Source organism: Aedes albopictus, chromosome 3, assembly GCF_035046485.1.
Source record: "Aedes albopictus strain Foshan chromosome 3, AalbF5, whole genome shotgun sequence".
Classification (NCBI taxonomy): Eukaryota; Metazoa; Arthropoda; class Insecta; order Diptera; family Culicidae; genus Aedes; species Aedes albopictus.
The window spans coordinates 229,827,873-229,852,872 of record NC_085138.1 but is presented as its reverse complement, the minus strand read 5'-3'; the positions used below and the strand labels follow the sequence as shown (position 1 = coordinate 229,852,872).

The 25,000-nt window shown below is 40.6% G+C and overlaps 2 protein-coding genes across 11 annotated transcripts in view; both read left to right on the top strand.

Annotated features, from left to right (window-relative positions):
* The window catches only part of LOC109400336 (somatomedin-B and thrombospondin type-1 domain-containing protein), a 541,334-nt gene that overhangs the window by 20,676 nt on the left and 495,658 nt on the right, over positions 1-25,000 (top strand). The gene's annotated exons all lie outside the window — the stretch shown is intronic.
* Positions 49-948, top strand: LOC134290644 (uncharacterized). Its single transcript, XM_062857822.1, has one exon. It carries the CDS (start codon positions 49-51, stop codon positions 946-948), a length of 900 nt encoding a protein of 299 aa, XP_062713806.1.

Sequence of the window (25,000 nt, the reverse complement as noted above, 5' to 3'; positions counted from 1 at the left end):
CGGACTTCCTTGCTATCCAAGATCGAGAGTACCAATCCGGCAACCCCGATGACATCACACTCATTGGCTGAAGATTGCCAGCGGCTCCTGAATCTCAAGAAGGATACTGCAATGATCCAGAAGTCAGGAAACAAGTCCAGTGTTTGCGCCATCAGGAATCCTACGAAAGTAAAGACGTCTGGTCAGCAACAGCAACAGAAACCGTCAGATGTACCGAACACTCCTTGCTGGAGTGGTGGAGAAATGCATTATTCCAAGAATTTCAATTACATCCAACATCAGTGCAAGTCATGCAGGAAAGTAGGGCACAAGGAAGAATACTGTTCCTGTTTCCAGTCAAAGCCGAAGAAGAATCGTGGTTTTCAGAATCAGTCAGCGAAGGCACAAGGAATCCATTCCGTCAATCAGGTGAGTGTTACGGCCAACCGGAAGTTCACCACAGTCGAACTCAATGGACACGCCGTCAGAATACAGCTGGATAGCGCAGCGGACATCAGTGTGATTTCACAAGCAGTCTACAAGCAAATGGGTAGTCCAGCCGGAAAACAACCATCAATCAACGTTGTGAATGCTTCTGGCGATGACATGGGTCTCTTTCTGGAGTTGTCGTGCTCAATCCCCTTGAATGAAGTGTCCAAGCAAGGAAGATGTTTCGTGTCCAAGGCAGATGATCTCAATTTGTTTGGAGCTGAATGGATTGAACTGTTCGGACTTTGGGATGTACCTTTCAACGCAGTGTGCAACCAAGTATTGATGAAGCATCATCCGGAAGCTGAGGGCCTGGTCGATCTTTTGATAGCCATGTACAGCAACGTTTTCGATGGGAGCAGTAAATTATTACGGCAAGTTTGTACGAGCTATACACGATCTTCGTCAACCAATGGATGCTTTGCTGAGAAAGGACGGAACTGGAGTCCAGCTTGTCAGAACGCTTTCAAAGAGTTTTAGAAGATTCTACAATCAGACCTCCTACTGACGCATTACAACCCAAACTTGGAGATGATAGTAGCAGCCGACGCATCGCAAAATGGTATTGAAGCGGTCCTGCTTCACCGATTTCCAGATAGTTCTGTCAAAGCTGTATGTCACGCTTCCCGGACATTGACTGATGCTGAAAGGAATTACGCTCAAGGAGAAAAGGGAGGATTAGCACTGATATTTGCCTGCACCAAGTTTCATCGAATGATATTTGGAAGACAATTCATTCTGCAAACGGACCACAAACCACTTCTTGGGATATTCGGATCGAAGAAAGGCATACCAGTGCATACTGCCAATAGACTTCAGCGTTGGGCACTGACACTGCTGCAGTATGATTTCAAGATCGAATTCCAGAAGACTGAAAGTTTTGGATACGCTGATTTGCTCTCTCGCTTGATTGGACAACACTCCAAGCCCGATGAAGATTATGTGATTGTCAATTTGCAAATGGAAGCAGATATTCGCAGTATTTAAACTGAAGCCGTATCTGTTCTACCAATCACTAGTCCAAAAAAGATGTCACGTTTCAAGCAGTCCTCAAACAAGTTCGAGATAATTGGCCTTCCTCAAAGCACTCCAATGAAGTTGCATCGTTCTACAATAGACGTGAAGCGCTGTGTGAAGCGGATGGATACCTGATGTTCATGGATCGAATCGTCATTCCGAAGTCATTGCAATCACCTGTTCTCAAGCAGTTACATGTTGGTCATCCTGGAATGCAAAGAATGAAGTCGCTGGCAAGAAGCTTTGTGTTTTGGCCAAATATGAATGCAGATATTGAAGACTATGTCCGGAGATGTTCTAACTGTGCAGCAGCAGCATCAAAAGCTCCCGTGAAAACAACTCTTTCATCGTGGTCTCGTCTTCATGTGGATTATGCTGGACCAATCAAAGGAAAAATGTTCCTCGTCATCGTGGACGCGTATTCAAAATGGCCAGAATTTTTTGCAACCAGTAGCTCGACCGCAACAATGACGATTAAGAAGCTGAAGGAATGTGTCTCCCGATTTGGATGTCCATTGACCATTGTAATGGATAACAGTACCCAGTTTTGCTCTTAAGCATTCAGCAAGATTTGCCAGCAGCACGGAATCGATCACGTGAAAACTCCACCTTTCCACCCACAATCTAATGGTCAAACCGAACGATTTGTGGATACACTGAAGAGAGCGCTTTTGAAGATAGGCGGAGAAGACGTTGAAGATGCACTGCAGATTTCCCTTCAGACCTATCGCTGCACCCCAAATCCATCTTTACCGAATAACAGATCACCAGCTGAGGTCATTTTGGGTAGAAGAACCCGTTCTGTTTTTGACCTGATGAAGCCGCCGATTCCACAACCAACGCAAATTAATGAAAGGCAGAATGATCAGTTCAACAAACAGTATGGAGTGAAGCATCGATCGTTTGAAGCTGGGGATACAGTTGGGCCAAAGGTATCGTTATTGAGCAGAAAGGAAGTGTGGTCTACAATGTTCTTCTACAAGACGAAAAACGACAAGGTTTGATAAGATCGCATACTAACCAATTACGAAAACGCAAACCGGACGGAAAATGTGAAGCTTCAGCTGAGCAGCCTCTACTGTTACAAGTTCTGTTGGATGAATTTAGCTGTCCGGATCATGTTCTAACTGAAAATATTGAAAATATTGGGGACTCTCAACTGGATATTCCCATCACCGAGCCCGGAAGTTCAAGAGGTAATACGTGTCCTGAACATATGAAATCAAATTCTACTGTCGGATCATCGGAGGTTTGTCGTAGTCAGGATCGGGTTCAATCAAGAAAACGAACTCTACCTTTTCGGGAACCTTCAGACAGGAAGCGGAGACTTCCTTCACATTTTGAGTACTACGAGATTTTCTGAAGGAGGAGATGATGGAGCAGTACAGGATCGCAGCAGGCCGTGCGCGCGAAAGGTTGTGTTTCAAATCGTCTGTCGTGTTTTTCTCGGTTCCGCGTTGCTCGGTTCCGCGTTGTTGTGTGAAAAAAGTGCACTTTGCCTATGCTACGCCATGTGAAATTTTGGAGGAGCCACGTTTTTCATAAGGTTCTCATTCCTGCCACCAGATGCGGAGGGATCGTTAGCTTCCGTTGCAGTTGCCTATGGTGTCTAATGTTTCTTTATGGAAGCCCATTAAGGATTTTTACGGCATCATCGGCATCGGCAGCCATGTTGGATATGTGGCTCGAAATTTTAAAGTGATAATTCTCTGCCACCAAAGCGAATATTTGTATGAAAAAGTATCATCCTATATGCTCACCCGCAATGATTGCGTTGATACTTTTTCAGCTGCGTTGCTGCAGAATTGACAGTTTTTTATCACTTCAAAAACGCGAGGCAAATAATCATTGAAAAGCAAAAAGTCAATGATTTGTTTGAAAACTTGGTGATGCATCATGACACCTTAATCTGTGATTTGGTGATGACTGCTTCCAAGCCCAAGCACTACACAGAGAAATTAGCGAAAAACCGAATGGGTACTGATGCGCACACTTCATATGCATGCACTGGACCTAGCTGTGTGCACGGCGCTGTTGCTGCTGCCCCGTACTCCATGGAGCCCGACCCGGAGGAGAAAATCAGTAGTTCAACCAGATTTATGGTTCAATTGAGAATCGCCTATTTGACAGAGCTGAAAAAGGCGCTTTTCTTTAGAATGACCGACAAATCGAAGAAAAAAAGGATATCCGAATGATTTTTGTTTCACATTTCTGGAGCTCGATTTGAATAGGTCGTATGTGCTTTTGTCGATATAAAATTCGATCAGTTTATTTTAGTCATTGTAGCAATATGGCAGATGTTTTGCAAACTTTCAATGATGGAACAGAAAGCCTGTTTTGTGAGGGATCTGCTGGTTGTATCAACTTTGCTCAATTACAACGGTTTTCGCTATTATGAGCGAATCCAACTGATCGAATTTTTAATCGACAAAAGCACATACGACCTATTCAATTCGAGCTCCAGATTTAACCTACTCTATGTTTCAGGAAAAACACAGGTAAATTTGTGAATTATTATTCCTAACCCATTTAAATAACATTATATGTATTTCATATGAACAAATCCGAGCGTTTGGTACGGTATGTCCACGCATCCTTCCTTCCCTGTAGATTCAAGAATTGTTTCGATGTTTCAATTTCATTTTTTTTTTTCGAATATGTCGTACACTTGAACTCGAGACAATTCAGAGAATCATCTTCGCGGTAAACACAACGTAGTAGGCCTGGCCGCTTTGATGCTTGTGTCATATCCTAGGTCATATCCCTGATATGCTGCAAGTTTCAATATTGACAAGAAAAATAATTGGGCGTAATCTAACCTAATTATTTTCCAGGATGCTTTCTCGTACTGGCTGACGTACAGCGACGACCTGTGTCGAATCGATGGGTAAATGAGCTGCTCTACAGATGCATCCGTTCCCGTCCACGAAGTGCTATCGAATGCCGGCCAAGTTACCACGCAATCGTTCTTCCTGGTGTCATTTCTATAGTTAGTATAGTTGATTTTGCAAGACGAGACTTGTACACGTTTGTCTTATCCTACATAGACATAATCTACTTTTACCGTTATACCGCTTATTTTTAAGTTTGTAAGATTTAACTTCTACCCGTACTACCAGCTAAGCATACACCTCTTAGCTGTCGGTGTGGAAACATGACGTAGGAATTTGTGAGGACCACAGCTATGTTGGACGCTCTCCTTATCAATTCACCGTCAGCCGTTGCACCGAATGAACCGTGTAAAAATCGCTGATAAGGGACTGCCCGTAAACCACGTGGCCATTTTCCTGGACATAACGAACCATTCGTCATTTCTATAGTTGGTTATGCGAGATGAAACTTGTGTTCGTTTGTCTTATCTTTTTTTTTTTTTGTTGGGGAGTTATAACTACTGCGTCCAATAAATAGAACTTTTGTAGTAAATTGTAGTAATTGTCTTATCCTACTTGGAGATATTCTATATGTTACATTCTAGTTATACCACTAATTTTTAATGAGCTAACTTTACACATTTTGGCTTCAAAAGGATAAGGTCCCCATTATTTTTCGATGAGTATTTCAAAGCCAGCTGCACTTAAACAGAGAACAAATTAGATCTGGGATGTACATAGGTACAGCCTTCTCTCAAGTCGCTCTTACTAAAATTTGATCAACTACTAATTTTATTATTTTTATTTGTTTCTTTCCAGGTATGAACATAAGGCAATTAGTTTTTTGATGTATCGAATGATGTTTGGGAAACAATGAAAGTAAACAGATTTTTTCGACGTATTATCTTAGTATAAGTGCAGGAATCCTTATCATATGAAAAGTGCAACATCTGCACACGCAGTCGTTACCAAATCAACCACAGATGTGAAATTTAATCCGGTAGTGCCAACCCTAGCTCATGCGAAACCATTGCAACGCCGGCCGGAGTGCCCAGGATGGATCTTCAGCGTAGAGGTAAAGGTTCATCCCACCTACAGTAGAGCATATATTTACCCATTTCCACGACGGTCGTCGTAGAAGCATACACATCGGAACGTGGTGCGGGTTTCTGAACTGAATACGAAAGGAAATTAATGAAAGAAAACCTGATTTGCTTTGCGGAGGCAGATGAGACAAGGAGTGCACTTAATGTGCGGCTGATAGTGGAACATTAATCAAGCTACCTATACCATACGGTGGTGAGTCAGTCAGAAGTCAGTCAGCTAGGCGGGTTGCTGCTGGTCGGCTCCGTTCGCGCTGTGGTTGGGACTGTGGTTGATGGACATGTACCCATTCTTCTTGACTGACATTTTGCGTTCGGTCGGATGCGCCTTCTTCTCATACCTATCGTTTTGTAGGATGTGGTTCGTTCGAGACAAAGATGGGTGGGATTGGGATGTGTGCTTGAACCGTGATATACGATCTGCTCTCATATTCAGGTCATTTTCGGTTGCATCCGATTACCTGAGATAGTTTTTTTGTTATGCTGTAAAAATGACTGTAATTGATTCTGTTTGTGTGTGGTGCTGTCTTAGCCATAATGTAAGACTGACATTTTTTCGGCAAAATCGAAAAAAAAAATCAATACACAAGAACCTTCATTCAGCTTGGAATACCAGTTAAAGTTAAAAGACTTCACCATCACTGAAAAAAAAACAAAAAAAATGTACCGTGACCGGCCCTAATTCTGCGCAGTCCCTAATTCAGCGCACTTTCTCGAATATACCACAAAATTACGGACGCTAGTTCAATATTAGCTTCAAATATATTTTTTGAATATTGTTTCAATAGTAATAAAAAAGTTTGTGAAGAAAAATTTTTCAAATCGACGACCATTATTTTGTAAAAAAATAAAATGATGTTGCAAGTGCTGGAAATTGCCTGAAATATGTGTCCGTTAGCGAAGCTGCTCAAAAGTTGCCTCATGAGCTGAAGCATTTTGCGACATAAATAATGAAGAGAATGTCTGCTTTTCCATGCGCATCCTGTACTGCTGTCTTCGAGGAATCAGAATCGGCAAAAAAACAATTGAGTTTTCTTCTTCTTTTCTTAATCTTCTTGTTCTTCTTAGGTGCGCAGAATTAGGAACCGATATTAAATAGTGGTCCTAATTCTGCAGACATTTCAACACTAAGTTTTGAACAGATTATTAATAAACAAACATCATATAAATGCCACCATAGTTATAACTAGGATATTCTATGTTTCTAGCAATCCGGTGAATGTAATTACGTCTCAACAAGTAAGTTTATAAACTTCGAAGGCTAATTTACGATTCTTGCATTTTTGATCGGACAGTTCGACCGGACTAACCACTTGTTTTAAACATTTGCTATCAACCTCGGGGGAAATTTTATGTATTCATGCAAGCATTCGTCAAATGCGATGTATGATGTGAGATTACATGGAATTTTATTAAACAGTGAAAGCCCTGGAGTTAGACCAGAAAGAAGTCTCAGTTTGCAAACAAAGATTGAGCCACCTTGTCATGGCGAAAAAGTTTTAATTGCCTTTAGAAATTAATGTTAATTTTACTAATATGTGCATATGCGGATAACTAAAAAGCTTTACGTAGTAGTATTCGATAATGCTAATGCTACAAAATCCTATTGTGGAAATTCCCTTTGCTTAGTAATCAAAGTAGGTAGTATCAATGTTGGGGACATGCAAAGTTTCAATTTAGTCGTAATGTCGTATAAAAGTTGAAAATGAAGAATTCAATTGAATTTCATCTACGAATTATGTTCTCATTACAATATGCTATCTTTTTAGAATTTTTTCCCATGTGCGCAGAATAAGGAACATTCCAAAAAAGGGTGCGCAGAATTAGGAACAAAGACACACTTTAGAATTTTCATGATGTTACATAAAAATTGAGTGCTTTGTATAAGAATTATATTTTTCCCTTATTTACAAAGCTAATTACTATGTGAAGTCAAAAATTCAGCCAAATCGGTTCGATTTGGAATTTGTTACAGCTGATTGAAATGGAAAAAGTCTTAGATGCGCAGAATATGGGCCCTCCACGGTATATCTGCAAAAAACAAAATTTTGTCTCTGTAGGGCCCATCTGCTTCCACCCACGCACATCAACACCCTTATCAGGAAGAGTGATCTTCAAGCTATCTGTTAAGGGTGTTGATGTGCGTGGGTGGATGCAGATGGGCCCTACAGAGTCAGAAACATGTTTGTTTACAAAAAGCAGATAGGCCCTTTTCAAATGTTCATCTAGTACTGTGCTTATCTTCAGACAGAAATGCCTATTTCGTTCCCGACTTCAGTGTCGAGTGAGTATCAGTTATCAAATCTACCCGATTGGGCGTGCTTCTGTGCCTCAGCAGGAAGATTCCCAGTGCTTGCCGTATCGATCACGATTCATGACTCGCTTGAAGGTGTCCATGAATCGCTTCGCTTGGCCATTCCACTGTGGAAGGGGGCCACCATGCTCGATAATGTTGGAAATGCAAAAATCGGCAAGTTCGGCGCTCGTGAACTGTTTAACGTTGACAAGTGTTTCGGGCATACCCAGCCGACCAACTTACTCACGAAGAATGGTGATGGACACCGCTGAGGTGATTCGGGTCGTTTGAATGACCTCTGTCAGACCAGCGTAGTCGATGTGGACGCGCTGCAACGAGGTGGTCGGCTTGGGCCAAAGTATCGGTTGGGAGTGAACAGGCGATCTAGCTACGGACGCGCACTGTTAGCATGCCGTGACAAAGTTTACGTCGTCAGCATCCAAGCTGAGCCGTTTCAACATCTTTTACCCATATCGTCTTGGAGCTACAGAGGAGATGGCGCGTGGACTCGGAGAATGGCTAGTGCAGACGCTATATAGTTGGAAGCAAGCGTGGTGACGACTCTGCTTCCCAAGTAACACAACATGTCTTATAGAAATTATTTCGACTCCAGTATGACCAGTTCCAAAGTTTTGGTTTGAAGCAATAAAACCGATTTTCAGATTGCTATACGACTGAAAAAGCGCAGAAGGTGGAGCCTGCGCAACATCTTTGTGATTCTATATGAATCTGAGCATACTTATTTATGTATCTTAGTATGTTTTCCATTATATATTTTCAACAAATTCTCGAAAACAGTGCCTTAACAATGAAGATGTTATATTTCAGTAAATAATTAAGTTTCAAAATGTCAATAATAAAAATCGACAACTGCGAAAATCGACATGCATCAATAATTCTACCAAGCCACTTTAACGCCTAATTGCCATTGTGATTATAAACTTTAATGCCAATCATTTTTTACGGTGAAATGGACTATTGTACCTCGATAAAATTAATGCGCCTTATAAATCAGTATTTTTGAAGAATTTTGCATCAAAATAAATAAATAGTTTTTATCTTATTTTAACACAAAAACTCAAACATGCTAAAGCTTTCTTTCTCAAAAATTTGTCAAGATTATACATACAAATCACAAATTATTGAAACATAATAGAATATTTGATAAATATTTAATAATTTAGAAATAAAATTAAATGGCACTATGTGACATGGCATGATACATGTTTTGAGATATGATTCAAAATTGGCTTGATATTGTTTTTGTGGATAATTTTGTTGTGGTTGTTGTTGGTTCTCATGTTTGATTTGGTATTTGAACGGTTTGATACCTGTCACGATTCGGAAAGACAACAAATATCAAGTATCAAATAATTATCACAGTTTATACATTGAAGCGGATCAAAGAGCATTATGCTCAGTAAAACCGGTCCATATAGATAATCATATATATTGTGGTAACATATATTTCTGTCATTTTTTTATATAGGTATTCATAACCAAGATTCTGTTAGGAGTATATTTTTTACATAGGTAATAAAAATCGATTCTACATTTCTATGATCGGTAGTGTAGCATGTCCCTGTTCAAAAAAAAAAATGAATTAGGATTATGTTACACATGTTTTCTATCATACTGCAGAAAACCAAAATTCGACTAATTATAAACATACGAAACATATTATGTTTTGTCTAAACATGATTGAAAACAAGTCTTAAACAAGAAACTGCAAATGTTACTCTAGTATGACATATAGAATATATTGAGCATGTATGGTAACAAACAACCCAAGCAACACACATGTTATAATAGAGTTACGACAGCGCAAGTTTTGGTTGTATAGAAGTTTATTTTACGTAATTCTAACATTGTGTTGAAATAACGTAAAATAAACCTCTATACAACCAAAACTTGCGCTGTCGTAACTTTTATATAACATGTGTGTTACTTGGGAAATTGCACTTAAATAGAACATACCCTACATAATCGAAAAAACATGCAAGGTTTGTTTGAGAAAATATAATCTTTAATAAGACTTCTAAATAGAAGATCACTGTGCATAAGTTTTAGGTATCATGAAAACAACATATCCATGACAAAGTAAATATTTTGCTATTTCGGATTATGTTTTCGGTGTTACTTGGGCTGCCTTCCGAGGACAAAGAGAGTGGTGAGGACCACTCTGGAAACTGGCTAAGAGTCAGCATGCTACCTTGGTGGACTCCTCAAAGCGAGTTTTCGATGTTCTCTGCCGAAGGCTACGCAGCTAACCTTGACGGTGCGATGTGCATTAGCCCCTCTCTGAAGCAATGGCTTCTTGGTGGTTCCGAAGAGACGAAGGGTTTGGCGACCATGACAATGTTGTTCAGTGGCTCGGTGATTTCACCTTTTTTCTAGAGGTCCTTAAACCCACACTATCTAGACCTTCTGTTCAAGTGTCTGTTGAGCAGATTATCTTCCCATTGTTTAGAAGAAAAAAAGGTGAATCAGTTTATCACCCACTATGAACGTTCAACCAGAGTGATAATATTGAGCCTAGCCGGTTTAGCCAGTTGAGCCAACAGCGTCGTGTATCGCGTACGAAGCCGTACGCTTCGAGCAGATGATGGGTAGAACACTTTCGTTCAGTTCCACATCATTTTCATTTTGTTACACAACCCATGCTCCTCATTGAACACAATGGGGTAAGAAGACTTGAGTGCAGCGGTTTCCGTGGAAGAGTCCGACATGTGGCAGTAGAAGCTGTCCGCATAGTCACGGACCAGAGATTACAGACGTCCATGAGATCGGCACTGGCTAGATGAAGCTTGTCCTCGGTGACACGGATTAAAGGACGTTGTGTGCATTCGCCGATGGCGACGTTGCACTCGAATTCCCCACCGAGTAACAGAATGTTGTTGACGCCTTATAGTGCGAATATAGTGCAGGACTACCAGGCTTCTTCCAATTCTCCTTGCTGATGATGGTGATGTCCAATGTAGTGTCAAGTTGCAACAAGATTTCCGTTCCGGAGATATAAATCTGTGTCGTTGCACGCTGCCCATGTCGACAACCACCACCTTAAGTCAAAACTTCTCTTTTCTTGCTATTACTTCCAGTAACTACCGTAGTATGAGCACTTAGCTTTTTGTATTTGCATTCTCGGGCATAGTGTAATGCACAGACGTTGCGTAGCTTGGTTTTTTGACAGCGTCACGAAAAAATGTCTTGGAGACTCCCGGTCGCCCTTGCCTTGCCGAACCACTTCCTACCGAATATCCTCCCCTCTGAGATTCAACCATCGCGCTGGCATGCTTGAGATTGGACAAGCGCTGGAGCTTTTCGGAGATCTGCATGTCGACATTGTTCAATGTATTTCATCGGTGAATACGCCGCTGAACTGAGAGCTTCCACTTTTTAGTCTATCAACGGTAGAATGATAAGCATGAGGGTGACTCTACGTTCCCACTGGAACGTAGCCTGACTTATCTTCAACTTAGTGTTCTTCGAGCACTTCCACAGTTATTAATTGAAGGGCTTTCTTTGCCTGCCATTGCATGAATTTATATCTTGTGAGGCAAAGACAATGATACACTATGTCCAGGGGAGTCGATTAAATTTCCCGATCCTAATGGAAATCGAACCTGCCGCCTCCGGATTGGCGATCCGAAGCCTTATTCACAAGGCTAACTGGAGATTCTAACTGGATGTTGATGTCTGGCTGTTGTAACTTTTGAGAGTGATATGTGCGTAAAACTGTAATCAAATTTAAAATGCAGGCAAATGGTTCATTTCATAAAATTTCAAACTGACGAAATAGCTCCAAGAGTTATCACAGCGCATAAATTTAGCGGTAAATGTATTGTATCCCAAATCCCCGCCAACGCAACCAAAATAATCGAAACGAAAGTGCAATAACGACCCTCCGCCGGTAATCAACGGATCCCATCCCAAACTCTCAGCTCGAATGACCCCGCGACTTCGGTGTTGGATATGCCCGTTGAGGAAAAAAGGTGAAGCTCATAATTTACACCAGTTGGCAGTTGGTCGGAATGCAAACAAGAAACCCAAACCAACTCCCAGCATAAAATGCGCGCGCCCGCTCTGCTGCTGCTGCCACTCGGCGGAATAAACCATTGAAGAATCCCAAAAACGCCCATTAAACCTTGGAAACTCATTTTGCATGCTTGTCTGTCCGTTTCTTTCGATTCTGGGAAATAAAAATAACTCCAGCGCAACGACGTCGACGACGAGAAAGAGCAAAAAATTAAACAAAAAGGCTAAAAAAGGAAAATGTATCATCCGTTTGACACGCAGATCTGGTGGCCCCCGTGCTGGGTAGAAGAGTACGGGTAGGATGGAAACAGCGGATCCTCCGAATAATCCGAGTGCATTACACCTCAATGATTTCGTATAATCCTCCAAGAGAAAGAAAAAAACGACCGACCGATGAAGCTGCTCCACCATCCAATAGCACCCGCTGAGAGCTTATGCTAAATCAGCCGAATAAAATTGAGACAGCTAGGAGTAAAAAAAGACACCCACGAGGGCCGACGACGACTACGGTTCCTACCTAACCTACCTAGAACGCACCTTCCTCTAAGCATAGTCAGCCCGCCGCCCGCGCCGGCCCGGAGGTAAAACGGAACCAAAAAGAATCGGACCGAATCGAAAGGTATCAAAATTACAACATCGCCGTAAATTCGATTTAATCTCGCTTTAAACGTTTATTTCCCATTCCGTTCCGAGTCGAACCGTCGTCATCTCGTGTGTTTGCATTCGGTTTAAGGGGGAAAATGTGAGAGGTACATGGAAAAAGGTTATCAGCTGTGAATGTTGTAAAATTACAAATTCTGAATTGGGTGGAATGAACGAGAACACCACCTTAAATTTACTATGATTCTCTGGCTTCGGCGCGGAGTATTTCAACTATAGAATCGATTGAGTGGACACCCGGATAAAAAATTACCATTCATTGCATGGTAAATATTATTAACATATGACTGGTTTTATTGTTCACAATAAAACACATAGTAGACATATTGTTACATTTTATAATAGAAATCAAGCCCATATAGTTCGTACAATAAGTGAACATTAGCTTTATTAGTTTCGATTGTTTTTCTATAGTTCTATAATAATTTAAAGGGACTATCAGTAAAAATTAATTGAAGTTATTTTTATATAGTTGCAAAAGTGCCTGCAAAGTTCTCATGGACTTTTTTATTAAAAAGAGTTTATTTCTCAATTACACTTAAAAACAATTCGTAACAAATAAATAACAATAAATATTATTGTTGCTTGGATCATGTTTGTATAATCAAATACAAAATCACTTGACATATTTTTTTATAGTTTTCGTTTTAAATTTGGGTATAGTAGATGTTTCGGTTATCGAATGTTATTCGCTAAAACTTCAACGCATGCTTCAACGACTGACAGACGTCAAGCCGTGTTGACAGAGGAAGCTCTCAATGAATAACTGAGGAAGTACTTATAAAAAACTAGCTGAAAAGCAGGTTTAGCCAAGTGAGGACGTTACGACAAGAAAAAGATGAACAATGATTATTCTAAGGTTTCCAATAAATTAAAGGAATCTAGTAAATAGTAAACTACCATTGATAACAATACAAATACAATTAGTTTAATGGGGTCAATTGAACCGATGTTAAAATAAACATGTAATAATATTTGTTGTTATGTAAACAGATTTCGCCTTTTAAAAACCAAAGAATTCATATTTCTCGGTAACATTTTTCTCCAGCATTTACAGATACTAATGGCCACATGAATTGTGAACGATTTATGGTATGAATCATACGACCTGAGGTCTGACTTGTGATATATCATATATAAATATATTTGGCAGTTATCTGAAAATATTGATGATAGATCTTATCAACAGCTGCCAAGCAATACATACCAGACAGACATCAGAGTGTTTGATTCTTATCATAAAATGTCCATATCATTCTGGCGGCTGTTAGTGCTCGTAAATGCTGGATATAAATGTTAGCGGGAAATATAAATTCTATGGATTTTCAAAAGCGAAAACTGCTTACAAATAACAACAAATATTATAGTATTTTTATTATAACAACGATTCATTTGACGCCATTCAATTCATTGTATTTGTATTGTAAGAACAATGAAAGAGACGAACCAGCCAAGGGCTGAAAGTCTCTCTAATAAAGACAAATCAATCAATAAGAACAATGAAAAAACATTAAGATATATTGTTTTCTTTTGAAAATTGCCCTAAAAATGTCTCATAAAAACACAATAAATTCTATTGTTTTTCGCGAAAAAGTGTATGAAAATTTTCTCAAAATTTTATGGTTTAGATACATAACGACCACCATTTTTTATTGTAAAAGTGCCATTTACCATTCGCCGAATGGTACAGAACAATAGGGGATTGCCGTGTAAATTACAATACGTTTAATGGTGAATATTTTTCGAAAAAATGGTGTTGTAACAATAAAATTTATCGTATTTTTATGATATTTTTTATCAGGGCACTAAATAGCTTTGTTCCTTTCAAAAATTTGGGGCAGATGGGATTCATCCTACTTTGCCTAAGAAAGGATATAATTATTTCTAACATATGTTTTGCAGTTTTACTGCAAGGTATATTTCCAAATCTTGGCTTGATATTACTGTAGAGTTTATTCCGAAAGTTGGTCGTGCGTCTTATGAAGAAGCAAAGAGTGTCAGGCCTATCAGTTTGACCGTTTTTCATCGCGCACTTTGCCCGACGTACGTCCGACGCGCGGTTTAGGTTAATAATGGATTTTCGCTTGTCAAAAATTCCGATTTTCAACTGCACGAACATTAATACGTTATCTCAGTGCAACCAAGAAATGCCCCTATTGCAGGAAACCGACGATATCTTCGAATAGATCAGACAAAACTCATAGCAAAACAAATTCACTGTCGACATTTTACGGACAGCTCGACTCTCTGCCTCCCTTATCCGTGCAGTCTTCTCCCCATGGATTCCCTCACTTGTAGGGCTTGGATACAAGCCGACTGCTCGGGCATTAAATCTTGCGCTCCCAAAAGGGCAAGCAATCGTTCCAAATGTTTTATTTTCTTTTCCCTGGATCTTAATTTGATGATCCGTAGATTTGTTTTTCTTTTCTTTTTCATCGCACCGTCCATCCTCCCCATGTGCCTCTTTACTCTCCCCTCGCTCCGTCCATCTGCTCTGCATATGATTTATGTTCAACACTCACAACACAGCTCTCGAACGCAGTCCGTTCGACTCACCTAGCTTGGAAGACGCTCGTTTTGGGGATCATTCGCTCCGAAAACGGCGCTAATTATAGTTTACCTTAAATGACCGCCCACTTGAAGATTGATTGAGCCAACAGGCAGGAGGATTGACGGGCACAATATTTAATGGATGAACTTGTTCGGTTGAGCTGAGCAGGTTCACAATCGCGGAAGGAACTGAACTGAAGGCAGCTCAGTACCTACTGCAAAACTGATAATGGGAGAATCCATCAACCAGTTATCGTGAAATCATCTTGTGACCTTGATGCTGGTCAATGATTCCTGAGAATCTGCTCTGGTGGCTTCATGTGATGGAGAATTTCAATTGTGAATTTGGATCCTTAAAAATGGTTGGCGGGTAGATTTCCTATGAACACATCAGCGTCCCAGCAATTTCCTGTCATTCAACGTCATCAAATCATAATCGCTATAGGAATTCTTGCCCACCCGGATCCGATCTTCTACCGAACAGGACGTTCCGTCAGATTTGTAATCCCAGTTGAAGCCTAGTGACATAAATATCAATCGGCTGGAATAAATTTCGACGGTAAATTGAAGCTGTCCATCCGAGTTTGTATCGATGTATCTTCGTTCCATATCCAAATGCTTTCCCTTACTTCTGGATCCACATATCTGTGTATGTGGGTCTCTTTCAAACATGTCAATCCATCTTCTGTTCCGGTGCCAATCACAATTCTGGATGGAGCTGCTTCCACCACTGAACAACCAACCAACCTACATACCGTCACCCCCGCCTAACCTAGGAATGATTTTCCGCTCAACCGCCAATGCTTCGGAAATGGAATGAAATCCCAATTTTGTAGCCTCTTCCGACCGTGGAAATTTTACTTCCGCAGATTCAAACCCACAATACCGTTAAAGGGGGTCATGTTGGTTGATTATCAGATATGGAATATATGGAATAATATTTATCCACCTATGCAGCTTTCAAAAAACTAAAAATTTATCTTATTACTTCGTCTTGTTTGAGACAGTTAATCGCCTCCGCACCTAAGAAATTCGACGAGAATTTCACACCTCCCCTTTCTGACTTCATGTTCACGTATGATAATTTTGTTCCTTAATACATCCTCTCAACCCTTCTTTAGCTCTTAGTCTACCTCTTTTTTTCCTCCCCTGTTGGGGAAATTAAGCCAATGCGTCCAATAAGTTCAACTTTTGTGGCATGAAGTCTACCCGACTGACACCATTGTTTTGACATGGTGTAATATCATACCGCTCACCATTGACAGTTACATAAAACATTCGCCTATCGTTCCGATTCATACTATTCTGCACTTCAGCATATTCAATGAACATCAGGATTTGCATGTTGCCGTATCTTGCTGTGTTTGATTTGTGTTTACTTCTGCCAACCTTGGGATGGTTCCGTAGTGCTTATTTCATAATAGCTTACAACTATTCGGCTTGGTTCGTTGAAGGGACATATCCATGACTTCATCTTCTTTTTCGCCCAATATATATACTTAATGGCTTCGTAATCTTTCGAGAAGTTGATGCATGATGCACTGTACCCAGTTGTGTAGTCTATGTCAACATGGTTTTGTAAGAAAGCAATCTACAACATCGAACATGATGGCATCCCGAGTAGAGGAAAAGAGCTCAATAATAGCATATTTTGATATGGAGATCAAAAAGTGATATGGGTTTGATTGACACAGAGCGTTAATGATTAATCATAAATTTAATCATGATTAATGATTAATGATTAAGATTAATCAAAAATCACTAATCATAATCACTAAAATTTCTTATTTAATCATTAATCACTAATCTTAATCACACTGATTTCATAATTTAATCATTAATCAGTAATCATAATCATAACAAAAAAGAATTAATCAATCATTAATCATTCATCGCCAAAAATGATTCACCATATAAAATATATGATCCCATTTGAATTGGTTCAAATGCTGTTCTAAATAATAAAATTTACGATTCTGTTTTCATAAATCTCCCAGACAAAGTAACTTTTACTTTCGAAACTTCAAAAATATTTTAATCAGCAAATACCTTTTAATCATTTCCAGTTTTTGGTGATTGATTAATCATAATTAATCATGATTTTTAATCAATGTGCCATTTTTAATCAATAATCATAATCAATAATCACAGATAAAATCAATTTTAATCATTAATCATAATCTTTAATCATCCTAAAAATCAAATTAATCATTAATCATAATCAATAATCACCGAAGTTATAATTTTAATCATCAATGATTAATCATGATTAAAAATTTTGTTAATCATGAACGCTCTGGATTGACATAAGATATAAAAGATCTAAAAATAAAATCAAAAATTTACTCCTGGAACATCATCATCAAATCATATTTAGATTTTGTAAGATCTAATCAATAGCAGCGAGCTATTCGTATGATCTTGAAATATCAAATTTTGATATTGTTCAGATGTCCCAAGAACATTTTTCAAATATTATTTTCAGATCTTTTATCTCTTATATCAATCAAACCAACATCATGTTTTGATCGCCAGTATTTTACCTCTACCCGGGATACACTCACATAATAATCAACGATATGGAGAAGTGCTATCAAGTCGATGACATCTATGTTAACCTCATCAACGCATTCAAAGTAAAGTACCCCATGAGTTTACTATAAAAAAAAACTAAATCGCCTTGGACTTCCGTAATGGATTATTCGATGATTGAAGTACTATCTCTCGTCACCCAAAGCGTTTGTCGTAGTACATGACATTCTCTCTGGCGTTCAACAAAACAGTCATCTTGACCTTCCTATTTTCATCCTGTCAACAACCTGTGCCTCAAACTCAACTCTAGCAAGGATATGTATGCTGATGACTTGAAGCTTTTCCGCGTGCTTGAGTCGCTTGTGAACTGTTGTGCTTTGCAAGATAGCACAGGGATTGGCGGCATGCACCGTGCGGTGCGAAAAAAGCGTATGCTTCACACAATCTCAAGTGCTTGTCTCCCGTTTTGCCGAGAGACAGAGACGTATGAGTGAGAGAGTATTCGTAATTGTGCGAGAGACAATCGCAGCACTAGCTCTACGGCGCAGGGAGTAATGCACGCTGCTTGGGGCTGTGCTTGTCTCCAAACAGAAAAAATCACTTAATAAATTAATTTAAGAGTTTGTGTTTTCGGCAAAAATGTAAAGCTTTTCAAGGGTTGACAAGTGATGGGTCGTTTGATTCGAAATTTTTCCTATCATGCGTAGTATCAAGCCAAGTGCAAAGCACGGAGACAAGCACCGAGAGAGTGCATACGACAAAGCGTGAGAGACAGGAGAGCTCTAGCGCGCGGCAAAGTAAGCGAGCAACACACAACCGATTGCGCGTACTCGTCTCCTTCTAGTTTGTTGTGCTGTCTCGTAGCAGCGTGTGCGGCACGCAAAGAGTTTTGAGTCGCACCCTATCCCTGAGATAGCATCGAGTGCGTGCCACGTTGATGTGACATGAATGGAATTTAGATGATCGTGTCCAAATGAAACGCGTTATGAGGCAGCATGGATTACAGTCCCGGGGCCTGGCGAACCCAATTTGCGAATCAGCCGCTCCTCGGCAAGCCAGCCGGTGGAGATACTGGACGGAACGCGATTGTTGAGGGCCATCAAAAAAGAGAAGGACTGCCCGCAAACGAGATGGTTGAGCAGCAGCTTGACAAAATCATAGAATTTGCGTCCACGAAGTCCAACATAAGTAAGGATCTGAAAACGGCCCGGTTGCGACTTCGTAAGTCGATGGACGATCACATGAGACTCGTGAAAACTGCAGTAGTGGCGGAACAAGCGAAAGTAAAGGTTACGAAGTCTACCCAGACGGAGACCTTCGCTTTCGCAGGAAATCCAAAAGGCAAGGCGGATGCGACTGCTTGTGATAAGCATTCGCAGAAACGAGTTAGGCAGCCGTCAGGTGAGGAGCTAGCTGGCGGTGCCCGCAAGGTTAGGTGAATACTAACCCCGAATGTCGGCAGTATTGCCGGCAAGTCGGACCCCAGCCAGACGTCCCAGAAAGCTGGAAAGAGTAGGTCTGAAAAGACTGTCCCGTCCCGGAAGGAAGGGAACAGGAGGTTGCGACCGTTGTTAGACCCTCAGCAACCACAGAGTAGGACAAAATTCGAACGGAAAAGGAAGAAGAAAAAGCCGCAGGTTGAGGAGATCTGGGACGCCAAACCAAGAAGGCGTAAAAGAGTAGACGCCAAGGGCGAGAAAGGCGACGCGCTTGTCATCAAGACCGAACAGTCTAAGTACTCGGACGTCTTAAAGGCGATGCGAAGCGACGCCAAGCTCATGGATCTGGGAGCCGACGTGCGCAGTATAAGACGTACTCGTAGGGGTGAAATGATCCTAGAGATCAAGCGCGACCAGAAACGCAAGGGTATCGCCTACAAAAGTTTGGCGGAGGAGGTCCTTAGCGAAGGGGTCGAGAGAGGAATCTTACAGCAGAGGCGGCTCTGAAGGTAAAAAAAACTGGACGAGGTCACCGAATCGAAAGTGATCGTCACGGCACTGCAGCAACAGTGCGAGCTGCAGGAAGCCACCGAAGCCGTTCGGCTACGGAAGGGGCCGGCAGGGACACAGACAGGTAGCCTTGGTACAGCTACCTGTGGCGGATGTAAAAAAGTTCGTTAAAAGAGGGAAAATCAAGGTAAGTTGGTACGTATGTCATCTGACCTTCCACGAGCCACCGGAGGTTTGTTTCAGGTGTCTGGAACCAGGACACAAGTCATGGGACTGCAAAGGACCTGATAGGAGCAAACTGTGTAGGAGATGTGGCACCGAAGGCCATAAGGCACAAGGTTGCACGAATCAACGCATTTGTCTGAATTGTACCGGGAAACCCGTGAACAACAGGCACCCAACGGGTGGTCCAAGGCTCCCGGCCTTCAAGAAAGCCGCTGTGAACAAATCCCAGTTCAGATGGCACGTAGCCTTGCACGCAGCTGAACCTGAACCACTGCGACGCAGCGCAGCAACTGCTTTTGATATGTCCTCTGAAATGTATTTTTTAGAAGTGCTTTTGCTATAAAACTAATGTGTTAATTATATCTAAAAATGAGTACATTCAGATAACTATGTATTTGACAAATGTCAAATACTTTTATAGCATACAGCGTTCAATAAACAGACCGGCGACTGTCGGGTTCTCTTTGATTCCAGACACCATACGAGTAAGACGTTTCTTCTCGACAGCTCTGAAAGTGAAACCCTAAAGTGTCATAACCCTAAACCTCTAGTGATACTTAACCCTCCGTATCAAGTCCGCTCGCGTGTGTCCACCTTCTACCGATCATCTTCTCGTGTTTTAAAGTATAGAACACGAACGTTACAGTTGGCGACGAGGAAAAGTGAAGAAAACAGTGAAGGATCAGTGAAATTTCCGTTAGGCGGGAGAAACTGCGTGCTACCAGTTACATCGCAGCGGCCGGATTTTTCATCTTCGACGGTCGGACGTTTGACCTTCAAGGCGACCGCAACCCTTTCGATCCCGGTGGCGGTGATTTCATCAGCTGAACGGACCAGCACTGAAATAATTCTAAGAGCCTATTTCATCAGACGCTACACATACATTTTACTCCTAGTCTGACACGTTCACTTCAAATGAATCGTTATACGTAACACATTATAAACAGTTCCGATTGAAAAGCCTTCTAGTGAAACTAAATGACACTTGCGCATATCGGAGTTATATGCACATAACACGATCGATACATCAGCTGTGCATATAACTTTGGCCGGGTGGAAAAGCAACATTGGCAGATAAAGTGGAACACGTTTTGCAGAATTCCGCAATTCCAGTAACTGAGCTGTGTGGTCGTGCGGCTAGCGGCGTCGGTCATTCAGGCGTTGTGAGTTCGATTCCCGCTCCAGCCGAGGAAACTTTTTTTTCAAAATGTGATGGATATTATTGGAGTTGCATATACATTGGCGCACCCAGCTCGCACGATAGAAGCAAAATGCATTACATATAACAGTATCATGGCGACATGAGAGTCATACCACATGCGTCGCATATAACTCTCACTTCCCATTTTCAACCTTAGATTAGATTCATATGATCTTCCAATAGTGCAGTAATATATGATTGACATATAACTGTGATCGGGAGAGTTGGCTCAGTGAGGAAGCGGTAAAAGGTTTCGACGGGTTTCTACCGTAGCGGAGGAATTTCCGACGGGTTTTGGTAGAGGTAAGAAACAAAAGTTTTTTTTAACGACCAATTGTGTGTTTTGTGCTAGGCAAACGCCATTTTGTTGCATAAACCGACGCTTAGTGATTTCTTTTGTTTTAATGAAAGGGGTTACACAATACCCACATTGTTTTACTTTGTGAAAGCTAATTCAGTAAACTTGAGTGTTCCTTTTTTATTTCTGTTTAGTGCAGGGCAATTGTGATTAACGGTGAACAAAACGAGTTTTTTCTATTCTGGAATTACCGGTGTGTGAGATATTAGTGTTTCTATTTAATTTTCGGCGTTTGAAGAGCAAGTTTGCTTGAACAGAATTTGAAATGGCCTACGTATCCCCGAATATTGCCCCGTACCGCAAAGGGCAATCTTTTGCTTCGTGGTATAAGCGACTTGGATACCATTTTCGCATCAATAAGGTGGCGGAGGAGAATCGAAAGGACCAGATGTTCCTTTTGGGGGGCGAATACCTTTTTGAAGTGGCACAGAATTTGTATCTCAGCGAGCAGTTGCTTGATGCAGCTCCGCTTGAAGAATTAGTTCAGAAATTGAAACAAAAATTGGATAAATCAGATTCAGCCTTGATTCAACGTTTTAAATTCGGGTCTCGGATTCAACAACCTGGTGAAACGGCCAGTGATTTTCTTTTTTCACTAAAGCTCCAAGCATAAAATTGTGATTTCAAGAACGACAAAGATGGTCGCATTCTTGATCGTGTCCTCATTGGCTTGTCAGATGACGCCCTACGACAGAAATTGTTGGCCGAAGAAGGGGAAAATTTTGACCTAGCCCAAGCTGAGAAGATGATTACCACTTCCACACAGATCGCCTCCATTGGTAGTCTGACGGGAGGGCGAGGTGCAGTTTTACAGCGAATCACAGCTTTAGCGCAAGGACGTGGTCCGGCGAAAAGCCGTCTAGGGCAGAGGCCCCAGTTTCAGTCTGCAGTACAGCCGTACAACAGGTACAATGATCGAGGTAGTCATTCTTGGCAGTCCAGACCGGCGCGGTTCCAGGAACAGCATCGCCGATACCAGGATGCAGCGGTTTATCCTGCGGAAATGAGGTACAACCAGCAGCATAGAATCGAACAACGAGTGTGCGAATACTGTGGTGTGCGAGGACATGTGGAGAGGAACTGTTTCCACTTGAAGCATTTCAAGAAGGACCCGATCAACAACATCGACCTGGAGCAACCTGGCCCAAGCATGAAGAACAAGTTATCCAACATGATGAATCAGATGACCTGGAAGGACAAAAGCGATAATTTGGATCAAGGTGAATTAGAATGTATGCACATTTCAACAATTAACCAAATAAGCAGCCCATGTTTACTAGAACTAACTGTTGAGGGGAAAATATTACAGATGCAAGTCGACAGTGGAGCTTCTGTTTCTGTTATTGCGAAAAAGCTATTTATTACAAAATTTGATGTTCCTCTTCAGAAAAGTTCCAAAAATTTAATTGTGGTGAATGGTTCTAGTTTGAATGTTGCTGGGGAAGCTATTGTTTCGGTTGAATTTCGAAATAAAACGAGCATTTTAAAACTTGTTGTGTTGGATTGTGAGCACAATTTTATTCCTCTTTTAGGCAGAACATGGTTGGATATTTTCTTTCCCAGCTGGCGTAATTATTTTGACAAATTAATAACTGTTAATAATGTGATTGATGATAAACAAAATGTTTGGCAGAATGAGATTAAGGATCAATTTCCTAATGTTTTCCTCAATGATTTTTTTTTCTCCTATTAGAGATTATGAAGCCGAGTTGGTTTTAAAAACAGATAAACAATTTAAGAAAGTTTATGACATTCCCTTCAGGTTGAGGGACAAAGTAACTAAATGTTTTGATAGTCCAGATTATCAGAATTTTGAAATTCCTATGCAAAATAGTGCAGACTACAGACAAAAACCTTTTATTGTTTTGGGTGGCTTGTCTGAAGCATATATTAAGGCAAATTGGGAGGAAACGAAAGTGTTTGTATTTTGGCTGAAATATCTGTATCATGCCATGTGCAAAGAAGGTTTGTTGCAATGGAAAACTCCCTTCTATAACAATAAAAGATACATTCCAGATTGGTCTTACAAACTATATCGGTTGTATAGTTTGTTGAAGAACAAATTTATTTTCATTTGGAATGGTAGTTTTAACAATTTCTTTAAAAAATCAAACAGTTTACTTCCTGGACAAGATTTCCTTGAATTTTTCAATCCACGAAAACAAATCGTTGTAGTCTATGATGCGTTTGGTGCAGTTGTTTTGCATTTTTTTGGCAGAGTAAAAGAATGCCAGTTTTTTAAAAAGGTGGAAAATAAGTTATTAAAAAATGATACATCGTGTTCGAAAGTTATAAAGAAATTACTAGCATGTTTTGCTAGATTTGGTTTTCCGTATATTTCAGTATCAGACAATGGTCAACCATACAATAGTTATGATTTTAAGAACTTTCTTGAAAGGCAAGGAATAAGGGTCCTGAACAGTCCTCCATACAATCCTGCTAGCAATGGCCAGGCGGAGAGGATTGTTCATACGGTTAAAGATGTTTTGAAAAAGTTACTTCTTGACCCAGAATACGCGAAAGTAAAATTGGAAGACTTGATAAACTTATTTCTAATAAATTTTAGGAACAATAGTTTGACGATGGAGGGTTTCTTCCCTTCCGAAAAAGTTTTAGCATATACACCAAAATTATTGATTGATCTAGTCAATCCAAGACGGCATGTTAACGATCGTAATTTACAAAAGACTAACACCAACAATAACTATAATGATGATTCAAAATCCAGATCTTACATTGACCTTAAAGATAAGGTTCATAAGGATCCTTTGGACAATCTGATGGCGGGAAATGTACTGTGGTACAAAAACCATAATCATCACCATCAGGCTAAATGGTTAAAAATTCATTTTATTAAACGTGTTTGTAAACATATCTTACAGATTACAACTGTGCACAGAAGCCAAATCAAGATCGGTTATGATTCCAGCAGAGGGGTCCGTCGGGGGTTGGTGGTGCGTGTCGATCCTGATGTCGATGAAACCGATCCACTGCCACTACCAAGTCGCGATGAAGAGGAGCCTTTCCGGGTTCGTGATCCCGACCCACTACCACTGCGAGGAGCGATCGATGACGAGGAGCCTTTCCGGGGATTCCCGGAGTGCGACAAGGACGGAAGAAGAATATCATCATCGGTTAAGCCGAATCGGAAACGGAAAATTGAGACGGATTTGGCGCTCGATGGCCAGCCACGGCGTTCGAAAAGAACGCGAAGAAATAATTTCAAAAGTGAATTCGAATATTTTTAATAGCAAGTGATCGAATATTTTTTGTAAGATTTATTAAGAATAATTTTCTTTCGAATTTGTATTAGTTATTCAAAACCTCTAAAAGGGGAAGGACTGATATGTCCTCTGAAATGTATTTTTTAGAAGTGCTTTTGCTATAAAACTAATGTGTTAATTATAACTAAAAATGAGTACATTCAGATAACTATGTATTTGACAAATGTCAAATACTTTTATAGCATACAGCGTTCAATAAACAGACCAGCGACTGTCGGGTTCTCTTTGATTCCAGACACCATACGAGTAAGACGTTTCTTCTCGACAGCTCCGAAAGTGAAACCCTAAAGTGTCATAACCCTAAACCTCTAGTGATACTTAACCCTCCGTATCAAGTCCGCTCGCGTGTGTCCACCTTCTACTGATCATCTTCTCGTGTTTTAAAGTATAGAACACGAACGTTACACTTTGTCAGGCATTTTTTGAGTCGGGACGGATATCGCCTTCATACC

Excerpts from the sequence above, each read along its gene's own strand:
- LOC134290644 (XM_062857822.1), top strand. The coding sequence starts at position 49 with ATGACATCACACTCATTGGCTGAAGATTGCCAGCGGCTCCTGAATCTC.